This window comes from Lacerta agilis, chromosome 1 (assembly GCF_009819535.1).
Source record: "Lacerta agilis isolate rLacAgi1 chromosome 1, rLacAgi1.pri, whole genome shotgun sequence".
NCBI lineage: Eukaryota > Metazoa > Chordata > Lepidosauria > Squamata > Lacertidae > Lacerta > Lacerta agilis.
In genome coordinates, this window is record NC_046312.1 from 11303062 (window position 1) to 11321641 (window position 18580).

Sequence of the window (18580 nt, forward strand, 5' to 3'; positions counted from 1 at the left end):
GCACATATTAAAAAAAAGCAATTTAAAAAAAATTCAAATCCAGTACAGAGGCAGACTGGGATAAAGGTGAATGAATGAAAAGGATTTTCAAAGGGGAGATGCCACCATGCTGAAGACCTTGGGTCTATGCCCACTCCCAAGCTTCTGCCACCCCACCCCCCGAGACAGCTGCCTCACTCCTGTTTAATGGTAGGGTCGGCCCAGCAGAAATACTTCTTCCGTTGTTCACAGTGTAGCAGTGGAGCCAATCATAACTTGTTTTTAAATATATTTTATTGCAAGGTGTCAAGAGTGATGTTCATAATCTTCCCCGGTGTGGTGTAGTGGTTAAGACTCGTTATCTGGTGAACCGGGTTCGCGTCTCCCCTCCTCCACATGCAGCTGCTGGGTGACCTTGGGCTAGTCACACTTCTCTGAAGTCTCTCAGCCCCACTCACCTCACAGAGTGTTTGTTGTGGGGGAGGAAGGGAAAGGAGAACATTAGCCGCTTTGAGACTCCTTCGGGTAGTGATAGAGCGGGATATCAAATCCAAACTCTTCTTCTTCATCATCCCCTTCTTAGATTTTTATCCCAAGAACAACTCTGCAAGTTAGGCTGAGAGAGGCCTAGGTTCAGCCAGTAAGCGTCACGATTCCGTGGGGAGCCAAACTCCCCGGTTTTAGTTAGCAACACGCTAAGCGCTGCACCGCAGAGGCAGGCAAGGATTTACGCAGGCAAAAATGGCAGGCTCCAACAAGTGTCTGGCAGGAGTGGGGAATCTAAAAGGAATAGCAATAGATATATACTATAAGGCCCAGCTGCAACTGTCACAAAGCAGGCTGGATGTTAAGGCCAAGAAGAAGAAAGTAGGGAGGGGAAGGGGGGGCAGGTTATTATTTATTTTATTTCTGTGCCACTTTTCATGCAAATAAGTCCCAGAGTAGTTTGCAAACAATACATAAAAAAGAACATGTTAGAACATAGCAGAACACCATAAATCAATATTTTGTTGGGTGTGATGGAAAAGAGACCCATTCTGCTCACTGCAACAATCCGGAAGAGCTGCTTTGCAGACAGAATTAGATTCCTGGTTTTAAAATACTAATAAGAAATCTCAGGTTGCGGCAAGGCATGCCTTTTAAAAACCTAAAAGCTACCAGCAATCCTCATCAGAGGTACATCTGCTGAGGGAAACGGCATGCATTTTGTTTACAAGCAAAGAGGCAAAAGAGGGTGAGGCTCATGGTCCAGACAAGGAACCAATGCTTCTTGGGACCAAGGGAGAGGAAGAGAGAATACACGTGTCAGCTGGAACGAGGAAGCAGAGACCAAAGAATCTAAGGTGCAGGGCTACACTGGCTTTGCTGAAAAGTCAGCCAGGAAGGTCTCCTTATTAGGGGGGGGGGGGGCAAAAAAATATAAAAATCCTTCCAGTAGCACCTTAGAGACCAACTACGGTAAGTTTGTTCTTGGTATGAGCTTTCGTGTGCATGCACACTTCTTCAGATACACTGAAATAGAAGGGTTGGTGGACTTCCATTTCATGCGGCTCAGTGTGGTGCCTTCCATAGTTCCAGTCACAGGTAGGTAGCCATGTTGGTCTGCCATAGTCAAAACAAAACAAAAAATTAAAAAAATCCTTCCAGTAGCACCTTAGAGACCAACTAAGCTGGTTCTTGGTATGAGCTTTCGTGTGCATGCACACTTCTTCAGATACACTGAAATAGAAGCTCCTTATTAGGGAGTACATATGGCAGGAAGTGGGCTGTGATTGGCTCTTTTATCAGTCACCTGATTCCCAGGGCTCAGAAAGGTTGGTCAGAGCATGAAACTCCTGCAGCTCCATCCTCTGTCCAGTGGTGGCGGCAGGGAGCAGAGAATCCTCAGCAGGGCTGAAAGGCAGCTGCTCCAAGCCGGTGACTCACTTGCAAGATCTGCAAAAAGTTTCCTGCAGATCTGGTGGCGTGGAGGAGGAGGAGGAGGCCGGAAGCATTACGTGTTTCCGTTAGCAAATGTGCAAGAGGAAAACAAGGTTGCAGCTCCCGCTAGGGCTATGGGAAAGTCTCGAGGAAGAGTCCCTGGCTCGGGTTTGCCATCTTGAAGTCAGGACACAGAAGGAAAAAGGGTTGAGGAGGGAAGAGGAAGTCAAGCAAATTCAGGCGCTGAGTCTTAAAAGGTGTGTACACATATTGTTACGGAAATCCAGGTGTGAGGCTACTCAGCCACCTGGCCAGTCAGGCAAAGCCTGTGGGTTCTTTACGGGAGAAAGAAGGATTATTGTTGTTGTTCAGTCGTTCAGTCGTTTCCGACTCTTCGTGAGCCCATGGACCAGAGCACGCCAGGCACCCCTATCCTCCACTGCCTCCCGCAGTTTGGCCAAACTCATGCCAGTCGCTTCGAGAACACTGTCCAACCATCTCATCCTCTGTCGTCCCCTTCTCCTTGTGCCCTCCATCTTTCCCAACATCAGGGTCTTTTCCAGGGAGTCTTCTCTTCTCATGAGGTGGCCAAAGTACTGGAGCCTCAACTTCAGGATCTGCCCTTCCAGTGAGCACTCAGGGCTGATTTCTTTTAAGGATGGATAAGTTTGATCTTCTTGCAGTCCATGGGACTCAAGAGTCTCCTCCAGCACCATAATTCAAAATCATCAATTCTTCAGCAATCAGCCTTCTTTATGGATACCAGCCAGCAACCGGAGCAAAGGAGAACGACGTTTATTGCGCAACAGGTTCAAGGCAAGATTGAACACCGGGAACGGGGTGACAAGAACTTTTAAAAGTTCCCATCCCATCCCAATATACAGTTTGAAAAACATCATCATTACCTCACTATTACATAGGTAAAACGTCAGAAAAGGGGTGGAAAGGGGAGGGTTATAAATGATTAACATAGTGGTAAACAAGATTAATATAAGGGTAATGATTCCAGGCAAGATGTGAATGGGTGTTAAGTATTGGAAGGTCCGGAGGAAAGCATTTGCAAAGTCCGGAGGAAAGCATTTGCTCAGAGATTACCTCTCGGGGTTCCCTCCTGTAAACGTAGAATCATAGAATAGAATCATAGAGTTGGAAGAGACCACAAGGGCCATCCAGTCCAACCCCCTGCCAAGCAGGAAACACCATCAAAGCATTCCAGACAGATGGCTGTCAAGCCTCCACTTAAAGACCTCCAAAGAAGGAGACTCCACCACACTCCTTGGCAGCAAATTCCACTGTCAGTAAGTTCTTCCTAATGTTTAGGTGGAACATGATCTCTCACTTGCTGGATTATGGAGGAGCCAAGCATTTGCGGGTCCTTGACCAGTTAGAAAATGGCTTTGGAATGAAGAGAATCCATGAAAGTATTGATTTTATACAAATTTCCAAACTTTTGAGGCTTATTCTATAATTTAATTCATTTCGGAATGTGACAAGTGAGAGGTTTTGATTCCATTGTTACCTCAGTAGGAGCTGTCTGTGGGTAATGGAGCGTGCAAAAAGGCTGGGCTGAGCTCGTCCTGCAGATGCTGCAGAGCCAATGCATTTCCCTGATGGGTTCCCTTAAGGGCATCGCTCCGTACCCCAACGAGTTTACTCAGGAGGAGACTTCGCTTAGGTTCCCCTCCCCCCAGGGCCGTCTTAAGGGGATCGGCCGCCCTGGTGCGACGATCCCTCGGCGCCCCCGGTGGGCCGCCTCTCCGCCCACCTCCCTCCTGCGCTGGCCGCCCCTCGGGAGGGGGGGTGGGCGAGCGGGAGATGAGGGGCGTGGCGCTGCAAGCCGCCCGCCCTCCGGAGCCCCAGCTGGAGCACTGGGAAGGGCGCGCAAAGCCCCGCGCCGCTCCAGCGCCACGCCCCTCATCCCCCGAGGGGTGGCCAGCGCGGGAGGGAGGTGGGCGAGTGGGGGATGAGGGGCGTGGCGCTGGAGCGGCGTGGGGCTTTGCGCGCCCTTCCCAGCGCTCCAGCTGGGGCTCCAGAGGGCAGCCGGCTTGCAGCTCGCCCGCCGGCGCGCGAGCACCCACCCACCTGCCCATGGGGGAGGGCGCGGGTTGGGGAGGGGGCGCCTGGTATGCCGGCGGGCTCACGGGGGTGCCCCTGGGGGGCCTGGTGCCCTGGTGCACCGCGCCACCCAGCCCCTATGACGAGACGGCCCTGCCCCCCCCCATAATTTCGAGAACAGTTCCCCCCTTCGGAGATAGATTTGCATCAGGTTCTGAAAGAACCGCAAATCCTTTCTCCGCACATAACTACAGTTCAGAGATTTCCCACCCACCCCCTTTGGTCCCGTATGTTATATAGATATGCACCTGGTATCCAACCTCCCAGATGTGTGGGATTGTGTAAACCTGAGAGGGGCTTGTATGTCACGCCTCTTAAGGCCATTTGCAAGTGTTTCAGCGCACATAGCGGAACATAGGATATCAAAATAACACATGTGTATTTTATTCCAGAAGAGAGAGAAATGGATGGGGGAAAGCAATGGGGGTGGAAGATTCACAGCACACCACCTTCCTTTAAATTGTTCACTAGCCCTTTGTGGAAGGGCTTTCAGAAACCCCTGAGAGCTGCTGCTATTAAAACAATACTAGGCTAGAGGGACCATTTTCCTGATCCAGGCTATGTTCACATTACCACTGTGCTCTCATCGCTGGTGTTTGAAACTGTGTGTAGGGATTATAACTGGCAGGGCTGTGCCCTAGCCTGCACCTTAATGGGGAAACTGCACAAGGCAATTGATTGTCTGTGTGCAGGGGCGGAGGGAGCCAATCTGCCGCCCGGGGCGGCAAACTTGAAAGGCACCCCTCCCCGCGCACACATCATGACGTCACGATGCGTGCGCAGCCTCCTGGGTGGACTGCACAGGTGTGGACATGCGCAGTCCACCCAAGATGGCGGGCGCAATTGGCTGGCACCGATTCTGACCGGCACCGGGCCGCGCCGCGCCGCGTTTTAAGGCTGCAGTGGGCGAACAGCAGCGCTGCTGTTCGCCCGCTGCTGCCTTAAAACGCGGCGTGGCGTGGCACCGGTCAAAAGGGGTGCCGGCCGATCGCACCCACCATCTTGGGTGGACTGCTCATGTCCACCCAAGATGGCGGGCGCGATCAGCCGGCACCCCTTCCGTGCAGTGCGGCAACCTTTAAGGCTGCAGCGCGTGAACAGCAGCACAGCCGCTGTGCTGCTGTTCGCGCGTTGCAGCCTTTTAAAAGTTGCCGCGCTCGATCGCGGGGGTGGGGCCTGCCCCCAGAGTGTCACCCTCCCCAGGGCGGTACCCAGGGTGGACCGCCCCCCCGCCCCTGTCTGTGTGAATAAGGTTACATCCTCACCAGACCTTTAGAGTGCATGGCTTACCTGCCTCCCCACCCCATCCACACTCATGCAAAGAAACCTTGGAACTGCAGTTTGTTAAAGGCACTGGGAAGTGTCGCCTGTACAAGGGGTAACCATTCAGGCTTCCCACAGGAATCTGGTTGGCTACTGGGAGAACAGGATGCTGGAATAGATGTTCCACTCCCTCCCGCCCCGCCCCCCCCCCCCCATCCAGCAGGTTTGCCTTATGCCAGGGGTCAGCAAACGTTTTCAGCAGGGGGCTGGTCCACTGTCCCTCAGACCTTGGGGGGGGGAGCCAGACTATATGGGGGGGGTGAACAAATTCCTATGCCCCACAAATAACCCAGAGATGCATTTTAAATAAAAGGACACTTTCTACTCATGTAAAAATAACGCTGATTCCTGGACTGTCCGCGGGCCGGATTTAGAAGGCAATTGGGCCAAATCCGGCCCCCGGGCCTTAATTTGGGGACCACTGCCTTATGCTCTTAAAAACACAGTTCCCAGGATTCTGGGGGATTCTGGGGGAGAGCCATGTGTTTTGCATGCATGGTGTGCAGATGTGATCTAAAAGTCATGATTACCAATGAGTGTCATTTATCCATTTTTGCACCAAGGCACTTCATTTCTTGCCTGGTTTGTCTTTGTTTTGTCTCCAACCCTTTTGGCTTACATCGAGTGACACTGACGCAATACCTCCGACCAAATAAGACTTGCGGCCCCCACTATTCTTGGCTTGCCCAAAAACTTTTATTTGCTCTCAGGCAGCTCAAGGTCCTCTCTGTTGTGTCTCTCCTAGTAGTTGGGCCCTTGTCTGACCCTGCTGTTCAGAAATACGTATGTGTGCTTTGCTTCTACAACAATTCTCTTTTCTTCGTTTTCTCTTTCCAGGCTCCAGCACTGCCTCCCCCCCCCCCCCGCCCCAACTCTTGGCTTGCCTTGCCTATAAAGATCCTTCCTCCTTCTGCTGGAAACTGCAGCTTTGCTACTGCTTCTCTGGCTGAATTTCACTCCTTTCTCCTTTGTCGCCTGGAGCAAACTCGCTTTCTTACCCTTCCCCCTCTCGCCATCACTGAAAGGCAGGCAGGCAGCCAGCCAGCACCAGCGAGGAGCACCCGAGGCTTTTAGCAGAGCTCAACACAAGGATTGGCAAAGGTGCAAAAACAGGCTAGGCGAGCTGGAAAGCAAGAGAGAGGAAACAAAAAAAAACAAAAACAAAAAAGGCAAAGAGGGAAGGCGTCAGGAATAGCTGGATATGATGTTTGCCAGAAGCGCCTTACTAAAAAGGTTGCCTGTTATATTTGCAGAACCGTCCTGGGCCCAAGTATGTAGGGCTGCCCTCTCCCTCCCCACCCCAGGGGTCAGATTTGCCGTGCTGCCGAGCTGTACAGCTTGAGCAAAATAGCAAAACCTTGCAGAGTAGCCAGCCCCACCGCTCGCCAGGATTTGTGTTGTTGTTGTTTTTTATTACATTTACATCCCACCTTTCCCTCCAAGGAGCTCAGGGTGGTGCGCATGCCTCTCCCTCTCCCCATGTTATCCTCACAACAACCCTGTGAGGTAGGTTAGACTGAGAGACAGTGACTGGCCCAAGGCCACCCACTCTCCCAGGTCTTCATCCAACACCCTAATCCAGAGCTTTCCAAACTGTGTGTCGCGACACGTTAAATGTGTTGGCTGCAGTGTTTCTGGGGATGGAAAGGGGTTGGTTTAACCTCCGGTTTGCTAGTAAAACTGAATTAGGTAAAGGTAAAGGGACCCCTGACCATTAGGTCCAGTTGTGTCAGACTCTGGGGTTGCGGTGCTCATCTCGCGTTACTGGCCGAGGAAGCCGGCGTACAGCTTCCGGGTCATGTGGCTGGCATGACTAAGCCGCTTCTGGCAAACCAGAGCAGCACACAGAAACGCCATTTACCTTCCTGCCAGAGCGGTACCTATTTATCTACTTGCACTTTGACGTGATTTCGAACTGCTAGGTGGGAAGGTAAACGGCGTTTTCGTGTGCTGCTCTGGTTCTTCAGAAGCAGCTTAGTGATGCTGGCCACATGACCCAGAAGCTGTCTGCAGACAAACGCCAGCTCCCGCAGCCAGTAAAGCGAGATGAGCACCGCAACACCAGAGTCGTCAGCGACTGGACTTAACGGTCAGGGGTCCCTTTACCTTTAATGTGCAGATCATTACCCTCTCTGAGAACTTCACATGCAGGTTTTGCTACCCTGCTTAGCTTTTCTAATGCACTAGCAGTTTTATTGCTGCACCACTAGGATTAACCCTCAATTCTTGTAAACACACACAAACAAGAGCACAAGATAATGAATAGCTGATTCTGAAAGCAACCTCTGAGAAGAGGAAACAGAAAATAGGCAGGTGAGTGGCGCAAAGAAAGTCAGACAGGTCACTACCAACAACACTGAACACAAACCCTTTGATTCTGCCCCAGTTACTTTATCCCACTGCTTCTTTCTGTACCAGGGCAATTAAAGCTGAGAGGTTGCATGGTCAACACCAAAAGAGAGCAAGATGAAGACGATTATAATTTGTACATGATTTGTAACATGGCATACAAGCAGTGCTTTTTTTCTGGGGGCACGCAGGGGCACGCATACCCCTAGACATTTTGTGAATCTTTGTACTTTTGTCCATTTACTGTATTTATTTTCCCCGATTTGAACTATAAAATGGTGATTTTCTTGAGTCAAAATAAGAGTACCCCTAAACATTTTTTTTTTTAGAAAAAAAGCACTGCATACAAGGCCTCCATCTGTTTCCTATTGAATGCTAACCATAGCTTGCTATGACCTTAACATGGGGGTGGCGTGCTTTATTTTACCCTGGTCAAATAAATTTTGGCACCCCCTATGTATGTATTTGCGCACACACACACACAAGCTGGGAGCCTCAATGGTGGCCTTCCAGAGGCTTCCCCTGGGGCAAAAAAAACCCTGTCTAGCCCACTCCATGGATGTAGCCAGGACTGGGGGGAGGCAGAACTTCAGTTAGTTAAGTATTTTTATTGATTTACTGGGGGGGGGGCAGCTGCTCCTTGGCTACGCCCATGCCCCCCCCCCCAGCTACCGTTCTGCATGGTTAGCACGTGGGCCTTCAAACCAAAAACGGTAGCCCATGGTATCTGATTTAAACCACAGTTTGCAGGTTCCGGATATCATAGTAAACCAGGGCCAACATTTAAAAGGAATCGAAGAGGGAGTCCACGGAAGTAATTCGCAGGGTTGCAGCCTGAAGTTCGGCGAGACTTACTCCCATGTAAACGCGCGTGGGATTCCCCTCCGAATCCTGCCCAGCCTTTGGCAGGCGTTTGAAACTTCGTCTGCCTCCTGGCCAGCCACTTACAGCCTAGGGGGCGGAGCTGAGTGCCATGGCAACCCCCTGCACCAATGCCCGGCCGAGGGCCCAAGAATGAGAAGGAATGGCGGGTGGGCGGGACTAAATCCCCGTAGTGATCTCCACTCCCCCCACCACACCAGCGCGAATGATCTCAGCGGAGCGTGTCTCCCCCGCTTCCCTCGCGACCCAATGGGAAACCCGAAGCCTGCGACGGGCGGTGCCGAAGGCCTCCCACGTGCCTCCACCGCGCCAATAGCAAGGCGTGAGAGGGAAGAAGGGGGCGTAGGCGACCGTTTCTTTGTGGGGTTTGACAATAAGATGGCGCAGGGGGGAAGGGGGAGGAGCTCCCGGGACCGTTGGCCCCGCCCCTTTCCTCTCAGGCGCGGAGCTCGTCGAGGCGGGAGCGGGAGCTCGTCCGGGGCAGGCGGCGCGGGCCGGCGGGTAAGAAGAGGCGGGCGGCTGGCTCGGCCGTGGAGGGGGCCGCGGGTCGGTGACTCGCAGGAGGTGGTGGGAGGAGGAGAGGAAAGTGGACGCGGCGGGGCCGGGCCAGCCGAGGAGGAAGAGCCCGCGGAGGGTCACGGAGCCGCGGCTCCAAAATGGCGGCCGAGGAGGAGGAGGACAGGATGAATCATCCCGCCCGCTTCCCCTGGCGCCCTACAGCAGCAGTAGCCCCGTCGGGTCTTGTCCCACATGCGCAATTGCCCCGTCCGGCTTCTCTCCTCGCGGAGAAGAAGCAGCTTTTGCTATCCTCTCCTTCCACCCGCTTTGGCCCCGCTCCAGCAACAGCCTCGCTCCCCGGCCGGAACCTGGTCCTACCTCCTTCGCCTCCTTTTCTTCGCCCCTCTGCCGCCGCCACATCATCCCAGTCTGAGCATCAGGAATGGGGCCGGGGGATGGGGTGGCGGCTGCAGCTCCGGTTCCCCTTCCCCACTCGCGCCCCGAGCCCTTCTGAAACGCGCTCATCCCCCGCTTCCAGGCACATGCACGGGTGTTTCCACACCCACGCGGGTCCCTTTATGTTTCTTACATCTTGCCCACGTTTTTCTCTTTTCTTCCCGCCCCCGCTGGGAAACCTTTGCTGCTGCTCTTTTTCTCTCTTCCTTTTTTTTAATAGTGGGGGAGGGGGAGCAAGAGAAACTATACATATATAGCCCTTCATCCATAGATCTCAGGGCGGCTCGCAACACAATGTTTCTCTTGCTCTCCCCCTAGAAAAAAAAAAGCCCCGATTGAAACCTGGTGCTCCTGGTCCCATCAAGCCCCCCTTCCCTGCACCCCACAAGCGTTGTAGCTTGCTCTTTTCCTCCGACACGTGCACATGTACGTGTGTACCTTTCTCGCAAGCAACCGTGGCATGTCTTCTTCGCCTGCCCATCAGTAATAGGTGACTCGAAACTTCGGAGGTGTGTATGGGTACAAACAGGAGTCCTTGGAAAGTTGGGTTTTCATATCTCTTAACACAGCACAGGGGAGGGTGATACAGGCAGGTAGGGTGGGTGGTTCTCTTTTGTGGTAAGAGAAGGGTTAGATGGTCTCCTTTACCGTATGTGGGATGTGTGTCTGATTTAGAATAAAGATGTGTCAGCATTTAACATCACCTACCTGCCTGACTCCTTTATATACCTTGACTGCTGTCCTTCATCTCCACTTTTGCCCTGCACCCTTTCTTGAGTATTGCCTCTCAAAGCAAAGTATAATATTAATATCTGCATTCCTGCCTTTTTATCCTTACCTTTGACTTGAAATTCTTATATCCTCTTGGGCTTTTTCCTCACAGCCATTTCATGCTGTCTTCCCTATTGCCAAAGAATTTTTCCCATAATTACATCATCATATTTATCCATATATAGTTTTCATCTGTGACTTTACTTTTGGAGCGGTTTCTCACTTCCCTATGAATTCTTCACAGTTATCCTGTTCTTTTTGTCCTTTCTGTGACACCATATATTTGATTCTCTGGTCTACCTGATATTCTGAACTATCTTGAATATAATGCACTGTACTATCCCTTTTACAGAAACAACACAATTGTAAGAATGCTTATTCCGAAGTCAGTCCAAGGGGATTTGCTTACAGTGGTACCTCTGGTTACGTACTTGATTCGTTCCAGAGGTCCGTTCTTAACCTGAAACTGTTCTTAACCTGAAGCACCACTTTAGCTAATGGGACCTCCCGCTGCCTCTGCGCCGCCAGAGCACGATTTCTGCTCTTATCCTGAAGCGTTATTTCTGGGTTAGTGGAGTATGTAACCCAAGGTACCACTGTATTAGTAATTGTGTTTAGTTTATTACAATCAAGGTGGATTTAAATAAAAAACAACGATTTTTTAAATTTAAATCCACCCTGAGCCTTACTGACTAGTGATTTAAATCAGTTTGATTTAAATTGTGATTTAAATCAGTTTGACCCTGATTACAATTGTCCAAGGCAGAAGTTTTCAATTATCCGACTTCACAGTAGTTCAGTTAATAATTCTGTTCTATTTGCATAGATCTCTTTCAGTTGTTTGACCCACATTTCAGTTGTTTTTATAGCCTTATAACATAGGACATTGTTATTCCAATAATTCCAGATAAGAGCCTGAAGCTGAATTGTTGGTTGCTTAAAGCGACTGAGGTAAGATTTGATATGTGGGACTTCTCAGTTTTTAAGCCTTCTAGAAGGTTCAGACCTAAGGCGACTGAGGTAAGATTTGATATGTGGGACTTTTTAAGCCTGCTAGAAGGCACAGACTTTGATTAGTCAGAAGATCCCAGTTTATAGGGAGATACCTACCGGATCAGATCAGTCCATCTTAGTACAGTGGGCAGTTGGATGCATCCATTAATCCCACAAGCACAAAACAAAGGCAAAAACACACTGTTTCCATTCCAAGTTAGTGGTATTTAGTGGCATGCTGGCTACTTTTGGATACATTGCCAAAACATGGTTTTTAACATCAAAAGAACAAACCTAGCTGTACCTCTCCTCTGGAGCAACTGTGAGGAATGAATTGGGTTGTTCTGCTTCTAATCTATATTAACCACAGTAGTGTATAGTCTGAACCCTGACAATGGTTAACTTTAACTATGTTTAATTAAAACAAGTTAGCTGAATAAGCTGTGGGCTGAAGTCGGCATGTTTCCACTAACCATGGTTAAGATTGGCCACAGTTCAGATAGAATAGTAAGCTGTGGTTAATCCAAAATGAAATGTAAAGTTTCTAAACTCCAAATCAGAATGAGGAGGTATATGTGAGCCTGGGGGAGGCTAGGTTTGTTCTTTTATCTGTAAACTATTGGTTAATATTGTATCCTAATCAACTATTGATAAGTAATCATGAGTTTGTCTAAGCCCCTTCTATAGCCATCCTAAACCAATGAGCATCACCCATGTTTTGTGGCAGGGACTTTAATAAAACTATGTTGCGTGAAGTACTTTTTGTGTCTCCTACATCTCCTACACATCAACTTTTATTAAGTAAAACCTTGGTTTATTAAGGGAGGGATTCTATTTGGTTTCACCAAACAGTGCATGATTTCAGTTTAGTTGTCTTTTTCTAAACTGAAAAGCTCCACACGTTAGCCTTTCCAAACATTGTCCCTGTACTTAATTTTACAAGAGGCTTCAACAAGCCTCCATTTTTTGTATCTTGCTTATCACATTGTATTTATAAGTTCACTCAGGGCTAGAAAAAGTTCTAGGCATTCAGTTGCCCTAGCACCCAGAAACTTGATCTTGGCAGCCCTATGCATGGCTTCTGCTTAACTTCATCTTTAAAATCTTAAAATAGTTTTCCAGCTGGACCAGCCCTTGCCACGTCACTTTGGTAACTGTGTGATCCTCACATCCTACATAATCTAGTAATTTCTTAGCCACTTGTGTCATCCTCCAATCCTTCTCATCTCATACATTGGACAGAGTTGTCCTTACCATCCTGTACACAGAAACATTGTTTCCTGATTTTTATTTCTATATCTCACACCAGCACCCCACCCTATCCATCCAACTTACTGCAGTGCCACCTATTTTTCCTTACTGCAGTAACTTGAAAGAAACTAGTCCCTAGCTTTTACAGGTATATGGTGATTAAGTCCTAGAGACCTTAGTTGTCCAGGCCCCCACAGCCCATCTTGCATTTTATCAAATATCATGTAGCAGATCACAGATAAATCCTCAAATATCTTTCACAGTTACATTTAAATATGGTGACATCACCTGAGCCATTTTTAATTAAAACCTCTCCTATAGTTCTTGAATGAATCGGTATCTTATGCAGGACACATTTGGAATGTTAATGCAATCTCAAAGTACACTACTGTGGGTTTTCTACTTTGGTAATCATGTTGTCTGCTAGTATTATGTGGGTGACTTGGATGCGATCCACAGCAACTATATATTTTTTTGCAGGAAAAGGGAAATTGTAGAATAGCATCAATAAATATTAATAAGGTAGAGAAATGCAGATGAGTAAAGGGACTGGTTTCTTGGCATGTAAAGAAGCAAATAATAATCTTTGAAGCACAATAAAATCTGATAAGTAACTGGTTCATACTCCCGGTTTCAGAGATCCATGCACTATACATGAGCAGTAGCTAATGGAATTAGCTGGCTGCATGTAGATGGTAGATTTTCATTCCCCATTGAGGGAGAAAGTAATTAACAATTGTCAGGACATACAACATATTTCCAAGGGACGCAGGTGGCGCTGTGGTCTAAACCACTGAGCCTAGGGCTTGCCAATCGGAAGGTCAGCGTTTTGAATCCCCACGACAGGGTGAGCTCCCGTTGTTCATGCCCAGCTCCTGCCAACCTAGCAGTTTGAAAGCATGCCAAAAAGTGCAAGTAGATAAATAGGTACCGCTCTGGCGGGAAGGTAAACAGCGTTTCCGTACACTGCTCTGGTTTTGCCAGAAACGGCTTAGTCATGCTGGCCATGACCTGGAAAAACTGCGGAGAAACAGCCAGATGGGCGGAGTATAAATAATAAATTATTATAAATTATTATTATCGGCTCCCTCGGCCAGTAAAGCGAGATGAGCACCGCAACCCCAGAGTCATTCGTGACTGGACTTAACTGTTAGGGATCCTTTACCTTTTTACAGCATATTTCCAATATCGGCAATATTGGTGAGTGGGCAGGGGGTCACCCAGTGAAACTGATGGCAGTAGATTGAGGACTGAAAGTACTGTATTAAAGGCTGTATTTTTAACATGTAATCTATTAATGCTTCACATTCATATGTTCTAACAAGAACATTAAAAAATGGAAAATCTTACTAAAATTAGCAGTAGAAGTGTGTTCCTTTACCCTGGGATACCATAGCTGGAGTTGAGGGTATTGGACAATAAGTCCCAGCTCTTTTGACAATGATACTAGCTGCTAGCTCCTACTATTGCTATGTGTGACAAACGTGAGTGAATTGACAGTTTCTAATTATAAGGTCACCTACCCTTGAAGTCTGTGTATGTATTCAAATCAAGCATTTTGAGATCACATCCCTAATTAATAACACTAGGTGCCCTTAGACAAGTGTGGGCCGCCACCAATGCTTTATCATTCACCACCACCCATCTACAATGTGGGAATAATACTGATCTATCTTACTGGGTGTTTGCAAGGATTGCAACACTGTAATATATGTGAAATGCTTTGAATGCTTGGAAGTGCTACATAAACGTTTCAAGTTTCATCAGCCATAACTACAGGGGCTGATTTGGGAGGTTTACTGCATACTTTCTGTGAGCCTAGCTTTCACTTCACATTATTTTGTCAAATGGGAGAGGGATTGCATATGGGAAGAGAGGAAATAAGTTTGCTTTGAAAATGTTTCTATCATATTTTCTTTCTAACTGACAGAATGCATATTTATTTTGTCACCTGCTGCTCTCAGGTAGGTGGTGCTAGAACACTTGCTGTATGGAATCTTGCTCTGTAATATGGGGGAAGAGGAAGGACTGCATCAGACACAATTATTGGTAAGTAACTTGCGGGCTAAAGTTTGTCTGGTAAGCGTTACTAGACTTAGTAAGTGCTCTCAAGTCACAAGGTGCAGGGCCTTAATGAAAGGGGAATTTAATGGGTTAAATAGTTACTTGTGATAATCTCTGCCACCATATGTGTCTTGACTTTAGTAGTCTTATATTTGAAGTAGCCTATATAATCTCCATGGAAGGAAATCTTTTTATGTTTCACTGGAAAAGGGAAGGCAAGAGAGTACGGTAGAGGTGACACTAAAATTCTCCTGTAGAATTGGAGGGTGCATATTACTAAACAAAATCAGAATACTGTAGTTGCTGGATCCATGTGATTGCAGAAATCTGTCCATATCTTCCTCATTGCAACCAACAGATATGTGGGATAAGTTGATTTTGAGAAGAAGGTAGTGATTATCTTTGGCTCTATGATCTTTCATCTTGCTTGAATCTGAGGCGTGCCAGTTCCCATTCCCCCTATGGTTTTGCAGTTGCCGTTGAACTGGGCAAACTGATTTGTCCAAATTATTTCGCCTTTTTCGGATATACCCTCAAACCCTGGTTTGATTAGTTCATGAAGTCTGATTGAATTGAGCATATGGACCTGAGAATTGGGAATGAACAGGCTCTGTGCCACCAACTTTGTCTTTTGGTGCACTCATCTGGAACACACTTAACTAGCCTTGCTTTGGATATATTCCCTCACCTCCAGTGAGAGCCAGTGTGGTGTAGTGGTTAAGAGTGGTAGACTCGTAATCTGGGGAACCGGGTTCGTGTCTCCACTCCTCCACCTGCAGCTGCTGGGTGACCTTGGGCTAGTCACACTTCTCTGAAGTCTCTCAGCCCCACTCACCCCACAGAGTGTTTGTTGTGGGGGAGGAAGGGAAAGGAGAATGTTAGCCGCTTTGAGACTCCTTCGGGTAGTGAAAAGCGGGATATCAAATCCAAACTCTTCTTCTTCTTCTTCTTCTTCTTCTTCTTCAATGTCTGGGGGACATGTCTACTCAGCTATTGTGAGAATAGTTTTGTTGTGGCACCGTGATGAGCATTCCCTTCTATGGTGGATTTCTGCCAGAACAACCACCATAAGACACAACTTCAAGTCACCAGAGTCAAGGCCAAGAGGGACACTGCTTTATTTGTAGCAGCATATTGATATTTAGAGTTTGCAGGAGGAGTTTGAAAGAGAAGAAGAGAAAATAATTGTTTATTAGAATCATAGAATGTAGAGTTGGAAGGGACCACAAGGGTCATTAGTCCAATGTCCTGCAATGCAGGATTATTTTGCCCAATGTGCGTCTTGAACCCACAACCCTGAGATTAAGAGTCTCATGCTCTACCGACTGAGATGTTTGTAGTTCCTAAGTGGGTCAGAGAGCAGCTTGTTCCTTGCAGTCTTGCTTCTTGTCAAACTAGCAGGAAGACAAAAGCATTCACACAAATATTTGTTTCCTACGGAAGGGGCTACAGCTCAGTAATGCTTTGCATGCAGAAAGTCCCAACATCTCCAGTTGTGGTAGAGAGATTCATGTCAGAAAAACTAGAGACTCACTACCAATCAGTGTACAGAATGCTGAGCTATACCAATGGTCTATCCATTTCATATGTTTGAAACCTTGCTTGCATTGAATCACAAGTAAATGGTGCTAAATGTGATTGAGACTGATCTTCCTAGCAAATCTGCCCGACATTTTCAGCATTTCAGGCAGCAACAGGAGCTTTTCGACACCTCAGTCATGTAATCCAAGATTATCTGGATGAGGGTTAATAAGATGAAGCTTAGTCTAGGCTATGGAGATTTTGATGGTGAGCGGCACAGAAATCAAGAAATAGGTATGTTGCCACTTCTAGGAAGAGTCGTGCTCCCCCTGAAAAAGCAGATTGGAAACTTGAGGGTGCTTATAGACTTGGTTCTGCATCTAGTTGCTGAAATGGCACCACCAGTTTTGGTTTGTCTGCCAACTGCAGACTTCCTTTAAAAATAATTGTCTGATGGCTAGACTCTAGCCATTGACCTATGCCTGGCTTGGAGTCCAGGATTCCTTAGGGAGCACTTGAATCTCGTCGTCGTCCCCCCAATGGATATGACAAACTGGATTTAGCCCTGCTCCTTGTGGCCATCTTCCTTTCTCAACAGTAGTATCTGTACTCTGTAGCACTTTCCATAGGCAGACTCACAGGGCTCCTATGGTTTTTAAGCATCTTTAGAAAACCCCTCTCATTCTGAATTGTACATATTGTGATGATGTATGTTGATTCTTTCCATACCAAGAAAAGGGAACATAGAATCAGCCTGTATTAGCTACCCTCTCATGCAGAGATGCTCTTCTCTGGTGCCAGGATGTCTGAACGTACCTTGTGGCTAAATAATTCAGAACATTTATTTACTGGTCCCAGGTTAATTGTCCTGGAATGGAGTGGCTGTGCACAAGCTATCATTAAGACAGTACCTATTCTGTATTGATCAAACGTTAGGTGTGTGCAAATCACATTTGAAAATGATTTTAACTCAAGTTTTATTTAATAAGAGGAACCTGCAGATTATTATTCACTTGTCAAAAGCTGGTTTCACCTGGGGTGCCTTTAATATTACTTTGATTGTGGCAAATGCTGAGTTTAATTTCCAGGTTACAGACTAAAGGAATGCCTTATTAATCTCAGTTTTGTAATAAAGCTGTTTGATTTTAAATATAAAACAGAAGACAAGCTCTGGATTTGTTATCTAATAGCATCTTGCTCTGTTTTCAACAGGACACAATGTTTGTACGTGGACTGAAGAGGAAATGTATTGATGGAGAGGAAGATATTGAAGGAACTTTAGCTGGTTTTAAAGCCATTCCTTCATATAACCTGCAGCGTCAGTCACTACTAGACATGTCTTTGGTTAAACTTCAGCTCTGCCACATGCTTGTTGAACCTAATCTGTATCGTTCAGTACTTATAGCCAATACAGTACGACAGATTCAAGAGGAAATGACCCAAGACGGAACTTGGCAGATGATAAATGCACAGAGTACAGGACCAACCTCTCTTGATCGGCTGGTTTCAACAGATATCCTCTGTCGGTCTTCGAAGGAGCAAGCTGAAGAAAAGCTTGTTCAAGGTTATAGTGGTTTCTCAAAAGACTTTGAAGACGCACAGTCAGAAGAGAGTTCAGAAATCTTAAGACCTGCTCCACTACAAGCTCCCAGAAACCTGCAGAGTAATGTGTGGGATATGGAGAGCCCTCCAGAAAATAGAGGAAACTTCCACAAGTCATTGGATCAAATATTTGAAACCTTAGAAACAAAAACTCCTGATTCAGTTGAAGATCTCTTTTCGGAAGTCGACAGTTCCTATTACAATCTAGACACAGTATTAACGGGAATGATGGGCAGTACAAAAATGGGACACTGTGATGTACTTGAAACTTTTCCTCAAGCTGCCACAAATCCTAACTCTAACTGTAAATCTGACCTTAATGAGCTTGATCATTTTGTGGAGATTCTTGTTGAATCTTGAGAATAAGAGTGAAGGAGACATCCTTTAAAGAAGCCAGATCCCGAGTAGTGAAACTTCCAGATAGTTTGTCTTCTCAAAGCTGCACATGATCTTCCAAAAAAAAAAAAACAAAGCACTTCATTTTGCAAAGTCGTGTTAATGTATAAAGTTAACCTGCAACTTGTAGTGTTTGAACTTTACATATTTTCAGCAGCCACGATTCAGGGAGGTATTCTAGGCACATCAACCAGTTGCCAGCCTGCTGATTTTGAAACCTTGTGACACCCCTATGCCATGCCACAAACTGCACTGGGAACTTCCTGGGGTTTCAGTCGTGGCTTCTCATGTCAAAAGACTCCTGGGTGCACAAGGTTAGTCACACCATTTCTCTGTCCTGCACCCATACATTCCTCAGGCTGCCTCCTTGGGGCCCAACACCAGATCATTTTCCTAATTCCTTCTAGTATTTAGAAGGAGCGTAAAATGGTGTGGCAAGATTCCTCCTCCCTCAGCCATC

The 18580-nt window shown here is 47.2% G+C and overlaps 1 protein-coding gene across 3 annotated transcripts; it reads left to right on the forward strand.

Annotated features, from left to right (window-relative positions):
• Positions 1 to 8950: 8950 nt before the first annotated feature.
• CDCA4 (cell division cycle associated 4) lies at positions 8951 to 18199 on the forward strand. Of its 3 annotated transcripts, none has more exons than XM_033138436.1 (3): positions 8951 to 9069; positions 14502 to 14586; positions 17335 to 18199. In XM_033138436.1, the coding sequence occupies exons 2-3, from the start codon at positions 14548 to 14550 to the stop codon at positions 18082 to 18084; spliced, it is 789 nt and encodes a 262-aa protein (XP_032994327.1). In that variant the 5' UTR covers positions 8951 to 9069; positions 14502 to 14547; the 3' UTR covers positions 18085 to 18199. The 3 variants fall into 3 exon arrangements, with proteins under 3 accessions (XP_032994327.1, XP_032994334.1, XP_032994343.1); XM_033138443.1 differs by lacking the exon at positions 8951 to 9069 and adding an exon at positions 9920 to 10012; XM_033138452.1 differs by lacking the exon at positions 8951 to 9069 and adding an exon at positions 11222 to 11244.
• The last annotated feature ends 381 nt before the right edge of the window (positions 18200 to 18580 follow it).